The sequence below is a fragment of the Adiantum capillus-veneris genome, chromosome 1, assembly GCF_014529385.1.
Source record: "Adiantum capillus-veneris isolate H3 chromosome 1, ASM1452938v2, whole genome shotgun sequence".
Lineage (NCBI taxonomy): Eukaryota > Viridiplantae > Streptophyta > Polypodiopsida > Polypodiales > Pteridaceae > Adiantum > Adiantum capillus-veneris.
Genome location: NC_140931.1, coordinates 104,848,568 through 104,861,455, shown reverse-complemented (window position 1 = coordinate 104,861,455; position 12,888 = coordinate 104,848,568). Strand labels below are relative to the sequence as shown.

The 12,888-nt window shown below is 46.2% G+C and overlaps 1 protein-coding gene across 1 annotated transcript in view; it reads right to left on the bottom strand.

The window, feature by feature from the left end:
• The window catches only part of LOC147465306 (tobamovirus multiplication protein 1-like), a 78,049-nt gene extending 65,562 nt beyond the window's left edge, over window positions 1–12,487 (bottom strand). The window contains exon 1 of the mRNA XM_086519341.1: window positions 12,084–12,487. Coding sequence (XP_086375467.1) covers window positions 12,084–12,245 — 162 coding nt within the window. The 5' untranslated portion in view covers window positions 12,246–12,487. The remainder of the gene's footprint in view (window positions 1–12,083) is intronic.
• Window positions 12,488–12,888: the final 401 nt, after the last annotated feature.

Genomic DNA, 12,888 nt, shown 5'->3' with positions numbered 1-12,888 from the left:
CTTTTCACTCATTGAGAGCGGACCGTGCACTTAGCGGCCGGCCAATCGACGTGAGGTGGGAAAAAGCAACCTTGGTGTGAGCGCAAGGCCGCCAAGGGGTATGCCCGCAGGAAAGAGAAGAGCTCGGGTAAAGAGAAGATCCTTCTCTAACACAGATTGCAAGCTAAAGAAAGAACCTCAAGAACCTCAAGAACTCAAGGACTCGAGAACCCAAGAACCCAAGAAACTCAAGACCCCAAGTTCCTCGTAAACTTACAAACCCAAGATCTCAGTGTATGGTCATCACCCGAAGCGGAATGGATACTTTGCATGAAGGTGATGAGCATGAAGGTGGTGAAGAAGAATTTTCCCCGCCAAGAGGTTTTTCCGACCCTCCCCTTCCCCCATCTACGCCACGGTTTGCACCAAATCCGATGGAGACTTTGGTCAAGTCGATGATGGACATGATGCTACAAAAAGAGGCGCAACGCGCCACCCTTGATCACGAGCGCGAGCAAGCGCGCTTAGCGGCTGAAGAAAGACGGTTAGCCTTGAAGCGAGAGCGTGAGGAAGCGCGCTTGGCGGCCGAAGAGAGAAAAGTAGCCTTGGAGCGTGAGCGTGAGCAGGCGCGCTTGATGGCCGAAGAAAGACGAGCGGCCTTGGAGTTAGAGCGCGAGGCGCAAAGAGACCAACACATGCAAGAGTTGGTCCTACAGGTACTCACCTCGAAGTCTGAACCGGTCAAAGAAGTTGGTAGTTCATCAAGTAGCACAAGCAGAGATTCGGACTCCAAGAACCTCGTCACAGAGAAGCTGACGTTTAGTAAGTATGACGGTAAGATGGATGCTACTATTATTCATTCTTAGTTGCATCAATTTAATGCTTACTTTGCGACAACTAAGAAGACAGGAAATAGCAAGGTTTTGAAGGCAGCTATGTACCTTGCTGGTGATGCCATTAATTGGTACCACGCATGGCAAGAGGCACACTTGACCGTGCACCTAGAGGAAGCCGAGGAAGGCATGCCCCTTTCTTTCAATTGTGCCGACTTCCAAGACAAGGTCAAGACATGGTTTATGCCACCCTAGTACCTCGCACGGTTGAAGGACGATTGGCGCGGTCTCAAGCAAAATGGTATGCCCGTTATGTCTTTCTCTAATCATGTTTTGCAGCTCCACACTCAATTACGCAATCGGATGCTCAGCACAAGGAGGCATTCCTTTATGGATTGAACGAGTATATCAAGTGTCACCAGGAGGTGTATTTTTCCTGTTGCCTTCCGTAAATAAGTACTAGATATTTTTATTTATTTTTATTTTTACTTGTTTTCCCCGGAACCCTTGAAAAGGTGCAAGTGGACATTGCATGGCCAGTGTGAAACGGCTACGACCGAATAGGTTTCTCACAGCGGGAGTCTGGGTCGGTCAGTCTGGGACTCGTCGGGCCAATTAGCACTGAATTCTGATGAGTATGGAAGCCTGTGTGCGCCAAATGAAGTCTCGGCCACTCGGAAAGTCACTTATAACTTTATAAGTCAGTGAGAACTAGAAAATTAACTCAAAAGGGGCAAACTGGACACATGGCGGCTTCTGGGGAGTTTGCTACTTCCAGCTGAAGAGGGGGCGTCCAATTTGAGGGAGGAGGCTGATTTTTGATCATAAGTGACCTACAGTGTGTGTGTGTGAGTAGTGGGTGGGTGCAGGTCTACATCTTTAATGGAAAGCTTGCCTTCTCCTCTGTCTCATGTAGCGCGATGATTTGCTCTCGTGCATCTCTCTCTCCCCTTTGGCACATATGGTAATGCCCCACTAGTTGGGCTACTCAGTTGAACATGTACAGTTCTGGGGGTTTATGCGCGTTTTCCAGGGCAAGAGCCTTCTGAACAGGAACCGGATTAGCTAATTGCTAGTCCCCCACAGGTACGCACAGTTCCATCGCGAAAGATTGCGAGTTCGGAGAGTTTTCTCGCGTGAAAACTCGTCCAACTCACAGGGGAACTGTCCCATTGCGTGCGGGAGCCCTTGGGACACGCGTAGGCGTGTTCGCTCCGCTAAAAACGATCCGAAACAGCGAATTACAGCCTCCTGTGTTTTTCTGCAGGTTTAGGGTTTCGCACCTAAAGTGCAAGGGAACACCGGGGGAGCCTCGTGAGAGCCTTGGGATGCGTGTACAAGCTTTTGGGCACCCGGCAGTGAAAAACAGGGAATTACAGCCCGCTGAATTTCTGTGACAGCTCACCAGAAAGCTTCCAAATAGCGAGGGAATCCGTTCTAGACAGGTGCTTCTGACCTACAGGGGTTTTTGCGTCGTTATGCTGCCAAAATCAGGTCGAAAACTTGCGTTTTCAGCCCTCGCCAAGTTTGGACAGCTTTGTGAAAGCCTGTGCGAAGTGGTCAGATCGTCTACCTTAATTTGAATAAAGAAATACCGAAAGGGACGCCAGTCTTTGGGGCCTACAGGGTGTCGGTCTCGTGTGCGCAGTGACATTCTAGTCGCTGCACACAGGGTGTCGGTCTCGTGTGCGCAGTGACATTCTAGTTGCTGGACGCAACAGTGTTCTCTTCCCTTCTCAGTGCTCTGTATAAAGTTAACAGGTAATTGAAATAGTACCGCCCTCTTCGTTGTACAGGCCGGTTATATGGTTCCATCGACGGGATAGTCACTTTTTCTTCAAAGAGTGCAGCGTGGATTGTTGTGGGTGAAAGCAACACAAAGCTTGTCGTTATGGCAGAGAAGAGAGATCAAGTACCTGAAGAGGGATCTTCCTCACATGGCACGGAGAAAGTTCCTTCAACTCTTCAAGAAGAGGACAGGTTGTTTAGAACTCAACTGCGTTGCTGCATGGACATGTTTCAGCAGTTGGCTAACAACCCAAGGATGCAGTATTTCTTACAGGCTCCGACACAGGGTTTTCAGCCTCCTACACAGGGCACGACTGAGCCGTTGCAAGAAAAGGAGATTTCCAATGCGCAGAGGACTCATGATGCTCGAGGGAAAGCCCATGTGGTTGAGCAACTAGCGGTGTCCAATGATCCAAAGCAACTTGCTTTAGCTGGATAGGAACCGTTTGTGAATGGTCAAGGGAGTAATGAACACGCTATGCGTCAGACACTTCCATTACCTAATACTTATCCTGGTTATTTTGGAGGTGGTTCAGTGTTTCAAGCTATGGCTGGACCTTCCACAGGTTATATGCCAGGGAATGTGTTCGGGACAATGCAAACAGGCATGGGTAACCCTATGTATGCGAACATGGGTGTCCAACCAGGTTTTCAGGGTGCCTACGGCCAGTTTCGAGTGCCTGGAACACAATTTGGTATGGCTGGTTTTTCGCAGCCATACGTACAAAATGCAGATATGACAGGTAAAACAGTTGATGCGAGTGCTGGAATGAACAATCATGGAGCACCACTGTTACAGGCACCTGTTTATGATAATGTGGCTCCTTTGAGTCAGCGTAAGGATTACAAGGAAGGTGGGCAGGGAGTGAAGTTTGAAACTTTCAGAGGAACTGAGGATCAATTGAAGGCTTTGACCTTCATACAGCAGTTCGATGCAGCTTATGCTGGAGGAAACTTCACGGAATCTTCAAAGATACGCAAGGCTGCCACTCTCTTGAAAGGGAATGCGCTTCAATGGTGGACCGCATTGTTGAACCAGGGTCAAGCCCCAACAACGTGGGTCCAATTCAAACAGCTTTTTGTGCCTGCATGGTTGACGAACACTTTTGAAGTGGATGTGATGACAGAATGGCACGAGTTGAATGCTAAACAGTGTGCGAACTTGGAAGAGTACAATAAAAAGTTTTGGGCCGCGCTGTTGCCAGTCACCTCTTACAGGTTTGTGCCATTGTCAGAACAGATTGAGAAGTACTGTTGCGGATTGCCCAAGAAAATCAGGGACTACTGCACAAAGACTACTGTCATGAATATGTTTCAGTTGATAGAGAATGCAAGAGTGGCCAGCAATCTGTCGAAAGGAAATTCCGATGGATTTAATAGCCACAAGAAAGGGTCCCAGGGCAAACAGTTTTCAGCCAAGGGCAATGTTGCAGCAAAGCCTTCTGAGCCTCCCACAAAGAAGCCCTCCACTGAAGAAGGTGATACGTCCAAGAAGCAGTCTAAGTCTTCTTCGGGATGAGGACAAGGACAAAAAAGGCATTTTTCTGGCAAAACCTTTGAAGAAAGGAAAGCTCTTAGGGAGGCCAAGAAATGCTACATTTGTGAACACGAAGGACATTTTGCAAATGAATGCCCACAGAAGAAGTCACAGGATAAGGATGACAAGTCAGACCATAAAGGGAAGAAGCCAAAGCCAAGTGCAGGACTTGTTCCAGATTTGGTTGGAGACCAGCCAAACACAGATGCCACAGAGCTGTGCAGAGCTTGGGGCAAAGTTAGAGACCAGACAGTGCTGGTTTTCTTTGATCCAGGAGCCCGTGTAAATTTCATATCACCAGAATTGGCATCAAAGTTGGGCATTCATGCAGAGGAGATGGGTATGACAGGGGAAGCAGGTTTGGCATGCCCAGGTCATTCAGAGCCCGTTACTCCCATTTTGGGGAAGCTTCGTCTGCACATTCAGAGCTATGTGGGGGTTTATGCGCGTTTGCCAAGGCAAGAGCCTTCTGAACAGGAACCGGATTAGCTAATTGCTAATCCCCCACAGGCACACACAGTTCCATCGCGAAAGATTGCGAGTTCGGAGAGTTTTCTCGCGTGAAAACTCATCCAATTCACAGGGGAACTGTCCCATTGCATGCGGGAGCCCTTGGGACACGCGTAGGCGTGTTCGCTCCGCTAAAAACGATCCGAAACAGCGAATTACAGCCTGCTGTGTTTTTCTGCAGGTTTAGGGTTTCGCACCTAAACTGCAAGGGAACATCGGGGGAGCCTCGTGAGAGCCTTGGGATGCGTGTACAGGCTTTTGGGCACCCGGAGTATGATGTCGAGGTACTCGATTCAATCGATCTCAACAAGGCGGTAGCGATTGCCCCCGCACAAGAGATGAAGCACAATAAGGGAAAGCCTAAGGAAAACAAGACTTCTCAAAGTACCTCTCAAACCCCTCAGAATGGTAAGAATGGTAACTCTTCTAGCTAATCTTCCTCTAATCCTTCGGAAAAGAACTCACAAAATGAATCTAAGGGTAAAGCTAAAACACCTGCTAAACCTAAGCTAACCCCGGATGAAAAAGCCGCAAAAGGAATTATAGGAGGATACATAACGGCAAAAGAACAACTCATTTATGCTAAGGAAGGTCGTTGTTATCAATGTCACGTCAAGGGTCACATTAAAGCGGCTTGTCCTAAGACAGCCCCACCTAAAGACCCCAAAGAACCCACAGCTACCACAAGCACTTTAATGAATCAATCTGAGTCTTCACATGTTTCTGACACACACATTGATGAGTCTCTCATGAAGTGTTATGGTCATGTAAAGGGTCAGAGTTTTGTCATATTGTTTGGTCCAAGTAGTATGCATGATGTGATGAGTGCCTCTCTTGTCGAGAGAGCCCGCCTAGACGTTAGTCAGACATCTCTCAAGGTGTCTAGCTTCGCTCCCGGTATGGACTCTCTCATGACGCAAGAGTGCTATGATGTGTTATTTACAGTTCAACAAGCTACCTTCCGTAGGAAATTTGTCGTGTCTCCTCTTTCAGGATGTGATATGCTTTTGGGCATTCAATGGTTTCATGAGCACAACCCTCTCATTGATTGGGAGGACAATACTCTCATATTAAATGCCAAAAGTGACTCCCATGATCATTCGTGCTAAGGAGGGTCTGCATCCTTTGCCTCTCATTTCTCATGCACAAGCAAAGCGTGAATTACGACAAGGAGCACAAGCGGCATTCATCTATGCCACTCCGATTACCCAAAGCATTCAAGCTCCAGACAGGTATTCAACTTTGTTTACCAAGTTTAAGCATCTCTTTTTGCAAGATGATCTTCCACCCCGTCTCCCACCCGAGCGGCCGGAGGACCATCGCATCGAGCTTGCGGAGGGGGCACAGCCTGTCAGTAAGGCTCCCTAACGATTGAACAAGACTCAAGAAGAAGAGTTAAGAGCGGCAACTCACTGAGTTAATGGCCAGAGGATTCATACATCCTAGTGTAAGTCCTTTTGTTGCTCCTATTTTGTTTGTCTGCAAGAAGGATGGTTCGTCTCGTTTGTGTGTTGATTATAGGGCATTGAACAAGATGACCGCCAAGAACAAGTTTCCGATGCTTCGCATTGAGTATATCCTCGATAGGCTCAATGGAGCAAAGGTTTTCAGTAAGGTTGATCTCAAAAGTGGATACCATCAAGTAAGGGTATTCAAAGGCGACATCTTCAAGACCGCTTTTTGCACAGAGCGAGGGCAATGGGAATAAGTAGTCATGCCTTTTGGATTAACAGGTGCATTCAATCGTCTCATGGTAGGCCGTTTTGGTAATATGGTTGGTGTATGTGTGTTCATCTTTCTTAATGATATTCTCATTTTTACTGCATCATGGGAACAACATGAAAAGGATGTAGAAAGGGTATTCACCCGTTTGGATGAGAGACAGTTGAACATTGCAGCTAAGAAATCTGAGTTTTTCTCACTGAAGTTTCTTATCTGGGTTATATCATTTCTGCAGAAGCGTCAAGCTAGACCCCGCAAAGGTGGAACAGGTACGTAATTGGGATTTGCCCAAAACTGCATATAATGTGCGTTCTTTTCTTAGTTTATGTCAAGCATATAATTCGCACATAGAGAATTTTGCACGCATTGCCGCACCCATGACGGATGTTTTAAAAGAGGTAAAGACTCGCCGACAACGCGTGAATTTACCCGAAGCAGACATTGAGGCTTTCGCAGCTCTCAAGGTTGCGATGACAGAAGCGCCATGTCTTATCCTTGCCTCTTGGGATGACCGGTATGGACGGATGCGAGCAATGTCGCCATCGGCGTTGTGCTTCAGCGGCATGGTCGTCGAGTTACTTTTCTTAGTCGAAAGCTCAATAGTGCAAAAAAGAATTATTCAGTTTATGATAAAGAACTTTTGTCTGTCATTCACTCTCTTAAGCATTGGAAGCATTTTTTGTATGGTAGAGAGTTCACAGTTCGCACAGATCACCAAGCCCTCAAGTGATTCCAGTCTATGCCTAGTGCACATTGGAGTGATCGCCAAGCACGGTGGTCACAATTTTTTGAGCAATTTGGAGGTTTGATTGAGTAGTGCCTGGAAAAGCTAACCCTGTTTTGTAGATGCGTTAAGTCGCAAAGGACAGATTTTGGCTCTTGAGTCAAAATCCACAGTCTCTCTTCAAGGTGTGTCTTTCGACAGCATGAAGAACCATTATGCGGATTCCGAGTTTGGTAAGCAATGGTTGTAGGCTCTTGCTTCCCAAGGGCCAAGCAACTATCTCATTCGTGATGGTTTGTTGTATTTTCGTCAACGTCTATGTGTGTTGCCCTCTCTCAGGACAACCATATTGCATGATGCACATGACTCTCAAAGGTGGGCACAAGGGAATGAACAACACTCTAGAAAAAATAGAAAAGATTCTTTTATTGGCCTAAAATGCGAAAGGATGTGTTCCGTTATGTCACACAGTGCACTATTTGTCAAAAGGTAAAAGCTCCTCGGGGTAAACAGCAAGGTCTCTTGCTTCCGCTGTCTATTCCCGATGGACCTTTTCAAGATATTTCCATGGATTTTGTGACTAACCTTCCACCTAGTTTGAATTCAAGGAACACTCAATGTTTGACAATTGTTGATCGTTTCAACAAGTTTTGCATGTTAATTCCTTGTACGGCCACAGTCACCGCACAAGATGTGGCACAATTGTTCATTAAGCATTGGTACCCCCTCTGTGGTTTGCCAAAATCGATTGTTTCAGATAGGGATGTTAAGTTCACGTCCAATTTTTGGCGTACACTCTTTGAAAATTTTGACACTAAGTTGAATTTTTCATCGGCTTTTCAGATGGTCAGACAGAGATTTATAATCAGTTGGCTTTTGATGTTTTAAAGTCATATGTGCATGATCAGCAGTCTCATTGGGTGCTCTATCTCCCATTGGTTCAGGCTATTTTGAATGACTCTTTTTCCTCTGCCATTGGTCGAACTCCGTATGAGGCAGCTTTTGGCCGTCCGTTCCAGTCACTTTTGACTCTCTCGGTTAGTCAAATGCCTGATGCCAATGCTGAAAGTTAGTCGTTGGATGAGATTTCTGAGAGTGTGAAGCTTTGGCTAAGCAAGGCTCGGGAGTCTTGCTTACGCCAAGCTAACAAGCATCGTCAGGATGTTTCGATCAAGGAAGGGAATTGGGTGTATTTAAGAATCATGAAGCAACGTCTTAAGCAAGTTGGAAAGAAGTGTCCAAAGTTGTCTTTCATATTGTATGGTCCATTTCCTGTCATTAAAAAGATAGATGAGGTTTCGATGAAATTGCAATTGCTTAACTCATGGTCAATGCACAACGTTTTCCATGTTTCTTGGTTTGAAGTGTTTCCGGGAACACCTCCAAAGGACATTTTCCGAGAAGAAGAACCGGAGATCATCGATGAAGCTCAAGTCATGGACTCGGAGCAAGTGTTGTTGCATCGGTTTCGCCATGGTTCAAAGAAGTAAGTGAGACAGAACTTTTTGAAGTTCAAGGATCGAGGAACCCACGAAGCAATGTGGGTTGATGAAGAGTTTTTCAAATTTCAAAGATTATTCGAAATGTTGGCAGCCTACAAGGAAGCCATGCAGATCGGTACCAGTACCTCACTTTAAAAAGGAGGGGATGTCACGTGCACATCTAACCCTATGTGCATGTGGACAAGCTACTACATGACAAGGGTTCAGTTAGCCTAGCTTAGGAAGTGTTCTGGCACTTTTGTGAGTCTGTTCGCAGACCGTGCATGTCCAGGCACTTAGAGTGGATGCATATCCTCTAGTTGCACACAGCATGATCATCAGATTATTATCAAAACTCATCAGGAGCACTTTTAGAGTGCATAGACCTATTTTTCCTATTTTAGCCATTTTTCACTTATTATTAATAAGTGACTTTGTTGGGAAACTGGGTAGGGCAAATTTGCTAAGTTAATATAAAGGAAAACTGGCAGTCACTCAGTAGAGGAGAAGAAGCAAAGAGAGCACAGGCAATCCTCTTGCAGCATGCCCTCTAGCTTCCCTTCTCAAGCAAGAACTCAAATCCAGCCCTAGTGTTTTTGCATTCCAGCAGATTTGCTAGCGTTTTCAGGCATCAGCCATTAGCCTCTACCAACCGCCCGAATCGCAGCAGATCCTCACATTGAGAGTTTGCCGTAGCCGGGTTTATAGCGAACAGTTTCAGCCACTACGACAAGCATTCAATCTCAGATTTAGACCTCAGATCTGCCAACGTTTTCAAGCCTGATCTGCTGCCATTTTTCAGCATAGCAACCCAGCGTTTTTCTCTTGCAGAATCAGCGTGTCTTAAGACCTGCTGTACCAACATTTTTGCAGCCTGTTGTCCAGCGTTTTTCTCAACCCTAAGAAGCAGCGTTTTTCTCAGCCATCAAGTTAGCAAATCAGCCCCCGACTTGGTGCAACAGTTACCGATTCACAGCATTCAGCTTTCAGCCTTAGCATCCTCTCCGTCGACATCGACATAGCATCATTTAGAACTCACAGCATCATCACCTTGTATCAGATTTGTGCAATCAATAGTAGATCGCTCTCGCCATAGAGAGTGGGGCCTTCGAAGGAGGGTTTGACAACTTTTCTGGTGTCGTATTGTTCTCTCTCTATCTCTCAGTCTCAGCACCTTCAAACACAGTGTTTATCCACTTTGTTTGTGATCACTTGCACATCTCTCACTAAAGGAACAGAAGGCTCTCCCTTCCGTAAGTAAAAGGAACCCTTGAGCAGAGTTCGGAGCACTCATCTTGAGCAAAGTTCAACATTCACTTCGACTGCACCTCTCTCTCTCTCTCTCTCTCTCTCTCTCTCTCTCTCTCTCTCTCTCTCTCTCTCTCTCTCTCTAATAAGAGGTCTTGAGTTCAACTCTCCTTGTCGGGTAGATCTTTAAGGTCTCTTGGGATAGTTTCTTACTACGTTAAAATTCTCTTCTCTTCTCTTCTCTTCCCCTCCTCTTCCCCGCCCCTCTCTCTCTCTCTCTCTCTCTCTCTCTCTCTCTCTCTCTCTCTCTCTCTCTCTCTCTCTCTCTCTCTCTCTCTCTCCGTGTTTTTGGCCTGCGATCTCTCTTCCTCTCTAGCACTCCCTCTCCCTTCTGTGTAGACACCCTATACGACACGTGATTGCTTGCAGATGGTTTCCGTGTCCTACGGTGGGCAGTTCGCACTAGGAGCTTGTGTCATAGTAACAAGGAACGGGCGGAACGGGGCCCTCCCGTTCCCGGAACGCGTTCCCAAGCATGGCGCCTCCTCGAAACGGGAACGGGACCGAAACGCCGTTCCCTTCCCAGGCATAACTGGAACGGCAAGCGGAACGGGGCCCGGAACGGCAGCCGGAACGCGGAACGGCAAATCCGGAACACCAAAGTTTTAAAAAATGACAGTTTGGGGCAGATTTTTTGAACTTTTGGGGGGGTGTTATTTCCATCCTCTCCTATTTAAAGAAGGGCTTTAAACCCTCTCTCTCTCTCTCTCAAGCTCTCTACCTCACCCTCTCCCTCAAGGCTCCCTCTCCCTTTCCCTCTCCCTTTCCCTCAAGGCTACCGTTCCAGCCTCTGTTCCCGTTCCGCCACCCCGAGGGCCCCCCATTCCGGAAACGTCCCGGAGCCCCCCCGTTCCCGTTCCCCGTTCCCGTTCCGTGTAACTATGGCTTGTGTACGAGGAGATCTATGGCAATAGATCCGAGATCCATTGGCTGCCCGGTCGCGAGAGGAGGTTTTCTCGCGGTTGCAGTCGAGGTCATCACCAAATTCACCCTTTTCCATTGCACCCTTGACATTCTCGTGTCGTCTCGATGCTTCTAAATGATTTGAAGTAGAAAGGTCTTCGTGTGCTTTTTGATAGATGGTTTACATCATCCAAACTTTTGATGCATTTGACTACTAAGGGACATGGAGCCACACGCACATACATGACAAACAAGAAGAATTTCCCCAATGTACAAATGTTGAGTCTTGGTCATTGTGAACGTGGTTCATCTCAATTTGCGTATTGAATTTTTCTTCCAATGTCTATGGCATGAGAGAGAGTAAAGTTATAAGAAAAATTGAAAGTGGCCGTAAAGTTGCCCTTCTATATCCGGAGATAGCTATGCAATATAATAAGTGCAAAGCTAGGTGTGATGTCTTTGATAGTATGGTATGGGTTCTGGGTATGGTCTAGCGACTACTATACATGGCTGGAAGTGGTGACATGCATTGTTTTGGGGAATGTTGGGATTTGGTTTTAGCAAACGCATATATTATTTGAAAGTGCTTGCATGGCATGAAGAGTACAAGACAAATTAGCATAAGAGAATACTTTCCGTAAGTCAAGGAGAGATTTCCCACCGTAGTGGTTAAGGCATGATTATGCTCATAGCTCTTCATCCCCTTCATCTAGCTACCTTTCCTTCTGTCCACAAATACTCCTTCTGTCCACAACTACTAACGCCTCTCGTAGCCCTAGTTCTTGAGACCAGATTGATCTCACGTGAAGGTTTCTGAGATGTTGACCTGTCAAATTGTGAAGCCCTAAGCCTTCAACCCAATATGCTACATAAAAGAGCTATACAAAATGTATGGCTTTTATGTTTTGATGATAAATGAAAATTCCTTCCAAGGGAGGTAGGCTCAGCCTCGTGAAAGAAGAACCTCAACATAGTGTTAATCTGTAAATTACTTTTTCTTGAATTTAATTTGTTACATTACCCACAAATCAATAGTTGTTTTGACACAATACATTATCAGGGCCACAATCGAGCACTGACACTAGCTACTCCAAACTGAATTTCATCTAGCAAAATCATTAATGTCATTAAATGAATTCAAACATAAATCCTTACCGGGGAAATCACCATTGGAATAAGTTAATCATATTCAGAGAAAAAAAGTCAAACTTTTTCCATGATTACTTGCCCTGCTCATGATTTGCTTAATCATCAAGATATACAGGAAAAGAAAAGGTCATAAAGTCAAGCACACTTACAACTGCTACAGCGCCGACAAGCGAGTATGCAGCGCACAGTGTGTAAAAGACAGCCTCTTGCCATGTACTGGAGGTGTTCTCCCACCAGCCTTTCAAGGCATTCAGCATGTCATGTGGTGCACCGACAGTTGCAGGAAATACACTGTAGTAATCTGCTCTCATTGCTTGATACAAGTATTTTTGGCTTTTGCAGGCCCTCTGACGAGTCTTCCCTTTCGTACAGAAGAGGTGCGTGTGTGTGTGTGTGTGTGTGTGTGTGTTTTCAAAACAACTCACAAGATGCGGCTAAACGAGCAACTGCGCCGCTAGTCTGCGCGCACGAGAGCGGAGAGAGAGAGAGCGCCATGTTTCCTACCAAATAAGGTGTCCTCAGCACGTGGAAGATCAGGACCTTGTACACCTCATAACTTAACTTTTGACCCCTTGTCTTTTGCTTCCCATTCCAGAATCTTTGTGCTCAACTCGATGTCTATAACTACATCAATTTCCTTCCATTTTTGCGAGACGTGGAGGGACATGGAGTGAATATATATCCATGGATATTCACAACACCTCTTATTTACGTGGCCGTGTCCAAACAAGCTATGCCAGCCGCATTAGTTGCTTCTTTTGGACTAAGTCGCATTTTGCATTGGCTGGGGTTAATGCCCACATGGAGGTGTGAGCATGCATTTGCACATGCTGGCTTGGGTTAACGATGCATACAGTTCTAAACTCTACCCAAATGGGCGGAGTTACCAAACTGCACCGCTTGAAGCTTTGCCAAGGCTCACGCACTTGGGTTTGCTACGTGCAAAAGCTTCGC